This window comes from Pecten maximus, chromosome 14, assembly GCF_902652985.1.
Source record: "Pecten maximus chromosome 14, xPecMax1.1, whole genome shotgun sequence".
Taxonomy (NCBI): domain Eukaryota; kingdom Metazoa; phylum Mollusca; class Bivalvia; order Pectinida; family Pectinidae; genus Pecten; species Pecten maximus.
The window spans coordinates 829,249-844,446 of NC_047028.1; the positions used below are offsets into that span (position 1 = coordinate 829,249).

Consider the following 15,198-nt stretch of genomic DNA (forward strand, 5'->3'; position numbering starts at 1 on the left):
TACAGGTTACTGTATATTAAAGAGGAGGTGTCGTTAGGACGTCCAAGTCTACAGGTTACTGTATATTAAAGAGGAGGATGTGTCGTTAGGACGTCCAAGTCTACAGGTTACTGTATATTAAAGATGAGGTGTCGTTAGGACGTCCAAGTCTACAGGTTACTGTATATTAAAGAGGAGGAGGTGTCGTTAGGACGTCCAAGTCTACAGGTTACTGTATATTAAAGAGGAGGAGGTGTCGTTAGGACGTCCAAGTCTACAGGTTATTGTATATTAAAGAGGAGGTGTCGTTAGGACGTCCAAGTCTACAGGTTACTGTATATTAAAGAGGAGGAGGTGTCGTTAGGAGGTCCAAGTCTACAGGTTACTGTATATTAAAGAGGAGGTGTCGTTAGGACGTCCAAGTCTACAGGTTACTGTATATTAAAGAGGAGGATGTGTTAGGACGTTCAACTGTACAGGTTTTAATGTTCTATACGAGTAGCCAGTGGAGAATACCCGAAGAGCGTAATTGAGAACTCCTAATCAATTACTATTGGTACTGGTTATATAGCCTCGGTATTACACGGAGCAGGACAGTAGCATGGACGCATGGAGTACCAGCCCCGGAAACACTAGCATGGACACGAGGATTACTGTCCCGGGGGTTACACGGATGGACAAGTGGATTACTGTCCCGGGAGTCACTAGATTGGGCACATGGATTTCTTTTCCCGTGATATCGGTGTTAAGTACTGCGGTGATTGTCCTTACAGTAATGATACCTGGTTGTTCTTCAGCGTCTATCAAAGGTAATTATTATAGATTTCATTTCGGACAGGAAATTAATATTAGTAAAACAAACCCCGGGCTATCAAATACGTGCTTCAACAAACATCGTCAACTGCATCAATAGATTGTTTTCAAATAAATCATCAATTTATACTCAATTATGTTGCTCTAAATTTATCAGATATCAAAATTGGTTTTGAGATGACGTTGCGACAAGCATGCATTTCATGCAAATATAGTGCTGACACTGGTATATCTAACAGCTGTTTTATAGACACTGTGGTATATATAACAACTGTTTTGTAGACACTGTGGTATATATAACAACTGTTTTGTAGACACTGTGGTATATATAACAACTGTTTTGTAGACACTGTGGTATATATAACAACTGTTTTGTAGACACTGTGGTATATATAACAGCTGTTTTGTAGACACTGTGGTATATATAACAACTGTTTTGTAGACACTGTGGTATATATAACAGCTGTTTTGTAGACACTCCGGTATATATAACAACTGTTTTGTAGACACTGTGGTATAACAACTGTTTTGTAGACACTGTGGTATATATAACAACTGTTTTGTAGACACTGTGGTATATATAACAGCTGTTTTGTAGACACTGTGGTATATATAACAACTGTTTTGTAGACACTGTGGTATATATAACAGCTGTTTTGTAGACACTCCGGTATATATAACAACTGTTTTGTAGACACTGTGGTATAACAGCTGTTTTGTAGACACTGTGGTATATATAACAACTGTTTTGTAGACACTGTGGTATAACAACTGTTTTGTAGACACTGTGGTATATATAACATCTGTTTTGTAGACACTGTGGTATATATAACAACTGTTTTGTAGACACTGTTGTATATATAACAACTGTTTTGTAGACACTGTGGTATAACAGCTGTTTTGTAGACACTGTGGTATATTTAACAACTGTTTTGTAGACACTGTGGTATATATAACAACTGTTTTGTAGACACTGTGGTATATATAACAACTGTTTTGTAGACACTGTGGTATATATAACATCTGTTTTGTAGACACTGTGGTATATATAACAGCTGTTTTGTAGACACTGTGGTATATATAACAACTGTTTTGTAGACACTGTGGTATATATAACAACTGTTTTGTAGACACTGTGGTATATATAACATCTGTTTTGTAGACACTGTGGTATATATAACAACTGTTTTGTAGACACTGTGGTATATGTAACAACAGTTTTGTAGACACTGTGGTATATATAACAGCTGTTTTGTAGACACTGTGGTATATATAACAACTGTTTTGTAGACACTGTGGTATATATAACAACTGTTTTGTAGACACTGTGGTATATATAACATCTGTTTTGTAGACACTGTGGTATATATAACAACTGTTTTGTAGACACTGTGGTATATATAACAACTGTTTTGTAGACACTGTGGTATGTATAACAACTGTTTTGTAGACACTGTGGTAGATGTAACAACTGTTTTGTAGACACTGTGGTATATATAACAACTGTTTTGTAGACACTGTGGTATATATAACAACTGTTTTGTAGACACTGTGGTATATATAACAACTGTTTTGTAGACACTGTGGTATATATAACAGCTGTTTTGTAGACACTGTGGTATATATAACAACTGTTTTGTAGACACTGTGGTATATATAACAACTGTTTTGTAGGCACTGTGGTATATATAACAACTGTTTTGTAGACACTGTGGTATATATAACAACTGTTTTGTAGACACTGTGGTATATATAACAACTGTATTGTAGACACTGTGGTATATATAACAACTGTTTTGTAGACACTGTGGTATATATAACAACTGTTTTGTAGACACTGTGGTATAACAACTGTTTTGTAGACACTGTGGTATATATAACAACTGTTTTGTATACACTGTGGTATATATAACAACTGTTTTGTAGATACTGTGGTATATATAACAGCTGTTTTGTAGACACTGTGGTATATATAACAACTGTTTTGTAGACACTGTGGTATATATAACAACTGTTTTGTAGACACTGTGGTATATATAACAACTGTTTTGTAGACACTGTGGTATAACAGCTGTTTTGTAGACACTGTGGTATATATAACAACTGTTTTGTAGACACTGTGGTATATATAACAGCTGTTTGGTAGACACTGTGGTATATATAACAACTGTTTTGTAGACACTGTGGTATATATAACAACTGTTTTGTAGACACTGTGGTATATATAACAACTGTTTTGTAGACACTGTGGTATATATAACAACTGTTTTGTAGACACTGTGGTATATATAACAACTGTTTTGTAGACACTGTGGTATATATATAACAGCTTTTTTGTAGACACTGTGGTATATATAACAACTGTTTTGTAGACACTGTGGTATATATAACAACTGTTTTGTAGACACTGTGGTATATATAACAACTGTTTTGTACACACTGTGGTATAACAACTATTTTGTAGACACTGTGGTATATATAACAACTGTTTTGTAGACACTGTGATATATATAACAACTGTTTTGTAGACACTGTGGTATATGTAACAACTGTTTTGTAGACACTGTGGTATATATAACAACTGTTTTGTAGACACTGTGGTATATATAACAGCTGTTTTGTAGACACTGTGGTATATCTAACAACTATTTTGTAGATACTGTGGTATATATAACAGCTGTTTTGTAGACACTGTGGTATATATAACAACTGTTTTGTAGACACTGTGGTATATATAACAACTGATTTGTAGATACTGTGGTATATATAACAGCTGTTTTGTAGACACTGTGGTATATATAACAACTGTTTTGTAGACACTGTGGTATATATAACAACTGTTTTGTAGACACTGTGGTATATATAACAACTGTTTTGTAGACACTGTGGTATATATAACAACTGTTTTGTAGACACTGTGGTATATATAACAACTGTTTTGTAGACACTGTGGTATATATAACAACTGTTTTGTAGACACTGTGGTATATATAACAACTGTTTTGTAGACACTGTGGTATATATAACAACTGTTTTGTAGACACTGTGGTATATATAACAACTGTTTTGTAGACACTGTGGTATATATAACAACTGTTTTGTAGACACTGTGGTATATATAACAACTGTTTTGTAGACACTGTGGTATATATAACAACTGTTTTGTAGACACTGTGGTATATATAACAACTGTTTTGTAGACACTGTGGTATATATAACAACTGTTTTGTAGACACTGTGGTATATATAACAACTGTTTTGTAGACACTGTGGTATATATAACAACTGTTTTGTAGACACTGTGGTATATATAACAACTGTTTTGTAGACACTGTGGTATATGTATCAACTGTTTTGTAGACACTGTGGTATATATAACAACTGTTTTGTAGACACTGTGGTATATATAACAACTGTTCTGTAGACACTGTGGTATATATAACAACTGTTTTGTAGACACTATGGTATATATAACAACTGTTTTGTAGACACTGTGGTAAATGTATAAACTGTTTTGTAGACACTGTGGTATATATAACAACTGTTTTGTAGACACTGTGGTATATGTATAAACTGTTTTTTAGACACTGTGGTATATATAACAACTGTTTTGTAGACACTGAGGTATGTGTATAAACTGTTTTGTAGACACTGTGGTATATATAACAACTGTTTTGTAGACACTGTGGTATATGTATAAACTGTTTTGTAGACACTGTGGTATATATAACAACTGTTTTGTAGACACTGTGGTATATATAACAACTGTTTTGTAGACACTGTGGTATATATAACAACTGTTTTGTAGACACTGTGGTATATATAACAACTGTTTTGTAGACACTGTGGTATATATAACAACTGTTTTGTAGACACTGTGGTATATATAACAACTGTTTTGTAGACACTGTGGTATATTAAATAACTGTTTTGTAGACACTGTGGTATATATAACAACTGTTTTGTAGACACTGTGGTATATATAACAACTGTTTTGTAGACACTGTGGTATATATAACAACTGTTTTGTAGACACTGTGGTATATATAACAACTGTTTTGTAGACACTGTGGTATATATAACAACAGTTGTTTTGTAGACACTGTGGTATATATAACAACTGTTTTGTAGACACTGTGGTATATATAACAACTGTTTTGTAGACACTGTGGTATATATAACAACTGTTTTGTAGACACTGTGGTATATATAACAACTGTTTTGTAGACACTGTGGTATATATAACAACTGTTTTGTAGACACTGTGGTATATATAACAACTGTTTTGTAGACACTGTGGTATATATAACAACTGTTTTGTAGACACTGTGGTATATATAACAACTGTTTTGTAGACACTGTGGTATATATAGCAAATGTTTTGTAGACACTGTGGTATATATAATAACTGTTTTGTAGACACCGTGGTATATATAACAACTGTTTTGTAGACACTGTGGTATATATAACAACTGTTTTGTAGACACTGTGATATATATAACAACTGTTTTGTAGACACTGTGGTATATATAACAACTGTTTTGTAGACAGACACTGTGTTATATATAACAACTGTTTTGTAGACACTGTGGTATATATAACAACTGTTTTGTAGACACTGTGGTATATATAACAACTGTTTTGTAGACACTGTGGTATAACAACTGTTTTGTAGACACTGTGGTATATATAATAACTCTTTTGTAGACACTGTGGTATATATAACAACTGTTTTGTAGACAGACACTGTGGTATATATAACAGTTGTTTTGTAGACACTGTGGTATATATAACAACTGTTTTGTAGACACTGTGGTATATATAAAAACTGTTTTGTAGACACTGTGGTATATATAAAAACTGTTTTGTAGACACTGTGGTATATATAACAACTGTTTTGTATACACTGTGGTATATATAACAACTGTTTTGTAGACACTGTGGTAGATATAACAACTGTTTTGTAGACACTGTGGTATATATAACAACTGTTTTGTAGACACTGTGGTATATATAACAGCTGTTTTGTAGACACTGTGGTATATATAACAACTGTTTTGTAGACACTGTGGTATATATAAAAACTGTTTTGTAGACACTGTGGTATATATAAAAACTGTTTTGTAGACACTGTGGTATATATAACAACTGTTTTGTATACACTGTGGTATATATAACAACTGTTTTGTAGACACTGTGGTAGATATAACAACTGTTTTGTAGACACTGTGGTATATATAACAACTGTTTTGTAGACACTGTGGTATATATAACAGCTGTTTTGTAGACACTGTGGTATATATAACAACTATTTTGTAGACACTGTGGTATATATAACAACTGTTTTGTAGACACTGTGGTATATATAACAACTGTTTTGTAGACACTGTGGTATATATAACAACTGTTTTGTAGACACTGTGGTATATATAACAACTGTTTTGTAGACACTGTTGTATAACAACTGTTTTGTAGACACTGTGGTATATATAACAACTGTTTTGTAGATACTGTGGTATATATAACAGCTGTTTTGTAGACACTGTGGTATATATAACAACTGTTTTGTAGACACTGTGGTATATATAACAACTGTTTTGTAGACACTGTGGTATATATAACAACTGTTTTGTAGACACTGTGGTATAACAGCTGTTTTGTAGACACTGTGGTATATATAACAACTGTTTTGTAGACACTGTGGTATAACAGCTGTTTTGTAGACACTGTGGTATATATAACAACTGTTTTGTAGACACTGTGGTATATATAACAGCTGTTTGGTAGACACTGTGGTATATATAACAACTGTTTTGTAGACACTGTGGTATATATAACAACTGTTTTGTAGACACTGTGGTATATATAACAACTGTTTTGTAGACACTGTGGTATATATAACAACTGTTTTGTAGACACTGTGGTATAACAACTGTATTGTAGACACTATGGTATCACAACTGTATTGTAGACACTGTGGTATAACAACTGTTTTGTAGTCACTGTGGTATATATAACAGCTGTTATGTAGACACTGTGGTATATATAACAACTGTTTTGTAGACACTGTGGTATATATAACAACTGTTTTGTAGACACTGTGGTATATATAACAGCTGTTTTGTAGACACTGTGGTATATATAACAACTGTTTTGTAGACACTGTGGTATATATAACAACTGTTTTGTAGACACTGTGGTATATATAACAACTGTTTTGTAGACACTGTGGTATATATAACAACTGTTTTGTAGACACTGTGGTATATGTAACAACTATTTTGTAGACACTGTGGTATATATAACAGCTGTTTTGTAGACACTGTGGTATATATAACAACTGTTTTGTAGACACTGTGGTATATATAACAACTGTTTTGTAGACACTGCGGTATATATAACAACTGTTTTGTAGACACTGTGGTATAACAACTGTTTTGTAGACACTGTGGTATATATAACAGCTTATTTTATTTGAAAACATCGTTTGTTAAATTTAGTTACAATTGTATATTGATTTAATTGAGCAGACATTCCTTTTCCAGTTCTACAACTCTGTATTTTTTAGGAATATATCTGATAAAATAAATGTCTTTTTTCCAGTATTTACAATTTTTATTTTTCAAAATATCTTTCTAAATGATTGAGTAGGTCCTGTAATCCCTGAACAGTCTCTGGAAATAACACCATATCGTCAGTGTAAAGCAAAACATATACACTTAGGTCTTGGAACTCGTAATGCGTATTACTATTGGTATCAAAATGGTTTTAAAGTCGTTCACATACAAATAATAAAATAATAAAATATGGGCACAATTTCTTGTTGAAACAGACCGATTTCGTTATCACGAGGTTTCCATAAGATTTACGTCCGTCAGATAGTAAGTCACACGATTCAATCAATTTCAGCAATCTACAATATGATATGCCAAAACAGATGACAGTCAGGTGATGGTAATGTGGTAGTAAGATGATAGTAAGATGATAGTAAGTTGAAAGTAAAGTGATAGCCAGGTGATAGCCAGGTGATAGTAATGTGATAGTAAGGTTATAGCCAGGTTATAGTAAGGTGATAATGAGGTGATAGTAAAGTGATAGTAAGGTGATAGTCATGTGATTGTCAGGTGAAAGTCAGGTGATAGCCAGGAAATAGTAAAGTCATAGTAAGGTGATAGTAAGGTGATAGTAAGATGATAGTCAGGTGATAGTCAGATGATAGTAAGGTGATAGTAAGGTGATAGTAAGGTGATTGTCAGGTGATAGTCAGATGATAGTAAGGTGATAGTAAGGTGATAGTAAGGTGACAGTAAGGTGATAGTCAGGTGCTAGTAATGTGATAGTAAGGTGATATTAAGGTGATAATAAGGTGATAGTCAGGTGATAGTCAAGTGACAGTAAGTTGATAGTAATGTGATAGTAAGTTGATATTAAGGTGATAGTAAAGTGATAGTGAGGTGCTAGTAAGTTGATAGTAAGTTGATGTAATGTGATAGTAAGGTGATAGTAATGTGATAGTAATATGCTAGTAAGGTGATACATGTAACCAGGTGATAGTAATGTGATAGTCAGGTGATAGTCAGGTGATAGTAATGTGATAGTAAGGTGATAGTAATGTGATAGTAATGTGATAGTAAGGTGATAGTCAGGTGACTTTCTTTGGGATGGTAAAAAGAACAAAGTTAAAAGAAAAATGATAATTGGAAATTACGAACAGGAAGGGTTAAAGTTGAGGGACTTGGAATCACGCATTGATAGCATCAGAATAAGATGGGTGAAGAGGCTAACAGATGCTACTGAAGCAAACTGGAAAATAATTCCAAGAACAGTTTTTGACAATTTTGGAAATAACTGGCTATTATTCAAAATGAACATGAAAAATATTGAAAATATCCCGAATTTAAAAAGCAATGTACCTGATTTTTATATTCAAGTTTTGAGCTCCTGGATAAAACTGGGTGGAGGTATTAAAAAAAGAGTGCCAAAATTTCGCTGACATCAGAAATGAAGTATTATGGGGAAATAGACATATACAATTTAAAGGTAAAGCACTAATAAATAAGCACTGGATAAAGCAAAACATAATAAGAATAGCAGATGTAATAAATAATCATGGCGATTTAGATGAACATATTATATACAACAAATTATCAGACAAGCGAAATTGGATAAGTGAAGTAGCTAAACTAAAAAAAGCTATACCAAATAGATGGAAAAGTATATTAAAAACAGAAGAGTCGACGAAACATGGGTTAAATGTGCTGATAAATTAGCACTTTACGACAAAAAAACAAAGACTTATTTGGAGTTAGACGATCTAAATAATACAATATTATATCAAAAAGCATTGCAGAAAAAGGTCGTACCTACGCACAATTTTGAATATTGGCGAAAGCAATTTGACATAAAAGAAACACAAATATTTGAAGATTTTATCTATTTCACATTCAGAAAATTGAAGGAAAACAAACACAAAAATTTTAAGTGGAAATTGTTACACTGCATTATTCCTAGTAAGTACCAGCTCCACAAATGGAGAATGGAAGAGAACAATTTGTGTAATGTCTGCGGTGTAACAGAAACTTACAATCATTATTTTATTGAATGCCAATATTTTGAAATATTTTGGAATAAGCTAATCGTTATTTTTATGAAACATGGCTTCAATGTAAATTTAAGGAAACTACAATATATCCTACTTGGTTACAAAATTGGGCAAAAAATGTACACGGAAATTAACATAATTTTATGCATGGTTGGCTTTACAATTTTTAAAACATTTCATTTGAGCGATCAAAAAAGGAAATTCGTAAACCCATGTTTAGTTTTGAAATATGAGTTGGGTTGCATCTATGGAAAATATAAGATGATTAACTATTTGATAGAAAACATATAATAAATATTGATTTGTTCCTTTGTCTGACCATCACGAAAGCTGAAAATAATTAAAATAATAATGGATCGATCAATTATTTATATTGATTACAATGTGAGCTTATTCTATTGATAATAATGACAGTTGTAATGCATATTATTCATTATTGAAGTTATGTGTATGTCTAACTATTATTGAAAACGTGTGAAAAATATAGATATATCTAATGTATCGTCTGTTCTGTTGTATCGACAGTCAGTGAAAGTGGTAAGAGTTGAAATGACCAACACGGAAGCTGAACTCTTGATATAATAGAATAGACATCAAATATTTATATTAATATAAGAAGTGAAACATGGAGAATGAAATAATCAAAAAAAATAAGGATAAAACTTGCACGATGATGATATGAAAAAACCTACTTCAGCAGATATGAACAAATGCGACATGGAATAATTATTATCTCAAAAACATATAACAACACAAGAAAATTATACAAATAAAATATTCAGATATTTAGGTCCTTTGAACTTTTAATCCTAACATACCTTTTTCAATCGTTTGTATGTGATATTGCAAAGATGAGTTCGGAGTAAGATTGAGCGTGACTTACATGCATAAACAAATAAAAAGAATGAAAGAACAAAGAGTTTTGAAAGAATGTTCTGGAAGAAAGGTTATATATTTCTCTTTAGCTATCTACCTTGAATATTTCCTACTCCTTATATTTTAAGTTATTCTCCTATCCTTACCATGTATCATATATTCAAATTATTTCCATTTCTGACATATATTTGTATTTGTCACAAGACACTCTCTCTCCTCTATTCAACTCAACACACATTCTTTCGCTCGTCTCTCAATCTCTACCTCCTTAGCTCTCTGCCTCTCGTTTTTTTTCTCTCTCCTCCTCCCCTACGTCTCTCTCCCCCTCCAGAGTCTATCTCCCCCTCCAGATTCATTTATCTCCACTCTCTATTATCTTGCTGTCTTTATATGATAATGTTAAATAAAACATTATTGAATAAATTAACAATATCACAAAAATATTACATATATTATTTGTATGTCGTTTTGTACCCATATAATAGAGCTGACAATCAGATCATTTCTGAGTGCAATAAAAAAAAAAAAAAAAAAAGTTGATAGTAAGATGATAGTCATGTGATAGTAAGGTGATAGTAAGATGATAGTCAGGTGATAGTCAGGTGATAGTAAGGTGATAGTAAGGTGATATTCAGGTGATAGTCAGATGATAGTAAGGTGATATTCAGGTGATAGTAAGGTGATAGTAAGGTGATAGTAAGATGATAGTAAGATGATAGTCAGGTGATAGTCAGGTGATAGTCAGGTGATAGTAAGGTGATAGTAAGGTGATAGTAAGGTGATAGTAAGATGATAGTCAGGTGATAGTAAGATGATAGTCAGGTGATAGTAAGATGATAGTCAGGTGATAGTAAGGTGATATTCAGGTGATAGTAAGATGATAGTCAGGTGATAGTAAGATGATAGTAAGGTGATAGTCAGGTGATAGTAAGGTGATAGTCAAGTGACAGTAAGATGATAGTGAGATGACAGTCATGTGATAGTCAGGTGATAGTCAGGTGATATTCAGGTGATAGTAAGATGATAGTCAGATGATAGTAAGATGATAGTCAGGTGATAGTAAGATGATAGTCAGGTGATATTCAGGTGATAGTAAGGTGATATTCAGGTGATAGTAAGATGATAGTCAGGTGATAGTAAGATGATAGTCAGGTGATATTCAGGTGATAGTAAGGTGATATTCAGGTGATAGTAAGGTGATAGTCAGGTGATAGTCAGGTGATAGTAAGGTGATAGTAAGGTGATAGTCAGGTGATATTCAGGTGATAGTAAGGTGATGGTAAGATGATAGTCAGGTGATAGTAAGGTGATAGTAATGTGATAGTAAGGTGATAGTAAGATTATAGTAAGGTGATAGTAAGGTGATAGTCAGGTGATAGTAAGATGATAGTCAGGTGATAGTCAGGTGATAATAAGGTGATAGTAAGTTGATAGTAAGGTGATAGTAAGGTGATAGTAAGGTGATAGTAAGATTATAGTAAGGTGATAGTAAGGTGATAGTCAGGTGATAGTAAGGTGATAGTCAGGTGATAGTAAGATGATAGTCAGGTGATAGTCAGGTGATAGTAAGGTGATAGTAAGTTGATAGTAAGGTGATAGTAAGGTGATAGTAAGGTGATAGTAAGTTGATAGTAAGATGATAGTAAGATGATAGTCAAGTGATAGTAAGATGATAGTCAGGTGATATTAAGGTGATATTAAGGTGGTATTAAGGTGATAACAAGGTGATAGTCAGGTGATAGTCAGGTGATAGTAAGATGATAGTGAGATGATAGTCATGTGATAGTCAGGTGATAGTAAGGTGATAGTAAGGAGATAGTCAGGTGATAGTAAGGTGATAGTAAGATGATAGTCACGTGATAGTAAGGAGATAGTCAGGTGATAGTAAGGTGATAGTAAGGTGATAGTAAGGAGATAGTCAGGTGATAGTAAGGTGATAGTAAGGAGATAGTAAGGAGATAGTAAGGTGATAGTAAGGTGATAGTAAGGTGATAGTAAGGTGATAGTCAGGTGATAATCAGGTGATATCAAGGTGATAGTAAGGTGATAGTAAGGTGATAGTCAGGTGATAGTCAGGTGATAATCAGGTGATATCAAGGTGATAGTCAGATGATAGTAAGGTGATAGTAAGATGATAGTCAGGTGATAGTCAGATGATAGTAAGGTGATAGTAAGATGATAGTCAGGTGATAGTCAGGTGATAGTCAGGTGATAGTCAGGTGATATCAAGGTGATAGTCAGACGATAGTAAGGTGATAGTAACGTGTCTGTTATATGATAGTTACGTCATAGTAAGGTGATAGTAACGTGTCTGTAATATGATAGTTACGTGATAGTAAGGTGATGATAAAATGATACTGAGATAATTGTTATAGGGTTTTTGGTTGAAGATAATAATATGCTCTCGAATCTTTTCTCGTTCCACACGCTGAAATGTCTGATCGTTAGATCACGTCTTTGAATGTAAAGTCTTAATTAAACTTTAGAGCATGTATTCCACGGTGTTGATTCAAGATTCGTGCATTTATGTTATATCGTTCCGGAATCAATAAATACACATTATGAAGGCGATACATCTCCAATGATGTGGAAGTCTATGCAGGATTCAGTCCGCACCTGTTTGACTTGACCGACTGATGTATTTACCCTGGAGAATATCGATATATATCAATTTTTGTTAACGCATTACTCAATATAAAAACAGCTGTAATAATGTGCTTCTACTTTTTATACGTTTCCTGATGGAAATCAAAGGAGATGCTGAATCAAGCCAGTTAAGACGGGAAGACTGAGTCTGTATATTGGCGTACAGACTCCGTTATTGTTAGTTATGATAAAGCAATATTTTATGACAAATAACGTTACCAATTGAATCCCGCGGCCAATAATAATCTACCAAACATTTATTATGAAACTCGTCCTGTTTATCGTCCTATAAAATAGAGTTGTTTTTCGGCATAGCCGTATAATATTCTTTTGGCCCCAGATAGGACGCGACAGGTGGCGTTACTGGTCAAGATGAAGTATTTGATTGGTCAATGTAGCGGTCAATACAAAATGCAGATATGAAGTTAAAAACGAAACCATGCCGTTAAAAACGAAACAAAGTTAAGATTGAATGCAAGATGAACAAGTGGATGTATCTTTTCAAATGACACATTAATAAAATTATGTTTCTGATTCACATGCAGTCTTACATGATGTATTATCACCAAAAAAGATTCAAACTGATATAATTTTGTTGTCCGTGCTGAAACGCATTAGTTCGTTAATTTATCTCATCAGCAGTTTTACATTATAACCACTAGCATTGAAACTATGCCGTTTATCTTTTTTAAAGATATTTCTTGTATTGCAAAATATCGTCTTCTTCATTTCAAGCGGAAATGCACGTGCCTAGGGGCAGCCGTGTGAGCATGTTTGACCTGTACAACATGAATGGGGTCGAGTGTAGCATTTCCGGGTCAGGGATGTTTCGTAGTAAGGACGTCGACATCAAACGTGCACCTGTTTGTCCCCACCAGGTAAGACATTAGAAATGGTTAATGTTGTTACAGCTTTTCAATAAATTATAGTAGTTTACAGATGTAAGTTATTATAGATCTAATTATATCAACAGGTTTGGATTTTCTTTTACAATGCTGGTGCTTGGAAGTATGAATTGAGAATTGATCCTTCCTCAGAATCAACAAATTTAAGGTCCTGGATGAAGGAAAAACCATCTCACTATTTCCCTCGTGACTTCCTTGGCAATGTTAGTCTGGACACGGGGTAAGAACACCTATTACAATGTCACCATGGATACCAGGTAGGTATATATATGACACTGTTACCGTGGATACCGGCTACGTACATTGTATGGCAATCTTACTTTAGGTGTGGGTAATTATCAAACAGATATGTTTACATGTCAAAATATGTTATCCGTCAACCTGTACACACATTAATACGATAAGTCAATCCGTCAACCTGTACACACATTAATACGATAAGTCAATTACTATTCCCATGGTAGATTTTATTCAAAAAATGTTTTAAAAGTGTTGCTTTTGTTTCTGTATATTTGAAGTAGTAATTGAATGCTCGATTCAATAATATAATTAATTAGGTTTAGTAACCTATTTTTGCAATATTATGTTGCAAAAAATATTTCTCGATATAAAGCAAAACCATATTGTGAATTCCGTGACCTTTCTCGCTATTTTTTTTTTTTTTAAGTTTACGTGATTTGACACAATGCAGGAGAATTTTAACTTTGTTATGTTAATTTGTACAGGGAACAGGACTTTGACTTCCTCTTGTACGACGACACTGATAACAATATCCGTGCGGCCGTCTACAACAAACGAGATGACGTCACTAGGCCCAGATTTTTCTACAGCAGAAATGCTTTATCACGGAGTGTTTTACAAGGTTTACTATATCTTTATCACGGAGGGTTTTACAAGGTTTACTATATCTTTATCACGAAGTGACGTATGTTATGACCTTAAATGTGACGTGTAGAGTAACGTATGTTATGACCTTAGATGTGACGTTTAGAGTAACGTATGTTATGACCTTAGATGTGACGTGTAGAGTAACGTATGTTATGACCTTAGATGTGACGTGTACAGTAACGTATGTTAGGACCTTAGATGTGACGTGTAGAGTAACGTATGTTATGACCTTAGATGTGACGTGTAGAGTAACGTATGTTATGACCTTAGATGTGACGTGTAGAGTAACGTATATTATGACCTTAGATTTGACGTGTAGAGTAACGTATGTTATGACCTTAGATGTGACATGTAGGGTAATGTATGTTATGACCTTAGATGTAACGTGTAGAGTAACGTATGTTATGACCTTAGATGTGACGTAGACGGTAACGTATGTTATGACCTTAGATGTGACGTAGACGGTAACGTATGTTATGACCTTAGATG

At 33.6% G+C, this 15,198-nt stretch overlaps 1 protein-coding gene across 3 annotated transcripts in view; it reads left to right on the forward strand.

The window, feature by feature from the left end:
* The first annotated feature begins 557 nt into the window (after positions 1-557).
* The window catches only part of LOC117342671, a 47,792-nt gene continuing 33,151 nt past the window's right edge, over positions 558-15,198 (forward strand). For all 3 annotated transcript variants that reach the window (XM_033904871.1, XM_033904872.1, XM_033904870.1), the window contains exons 1-4: positions 558-788; positions 13,652-13,794; positions 13,890-14,041; positions 14,547-14,683. In XM_033904871.1, coding sequence (XP_033760762.1) covers positions 581-788; positions 13,652-13,794; positions 13,890-14,041; positions 14,547-14,683 — 640 coding nt within the window. In that variant the 5' untranslated portion in view covers positions 558-580. The remainder of the gene's footprint in view (positions 789-13,651; positions 13,795-13,889; positions 14,042-14,546; positions 14,684-15,198) is intronic.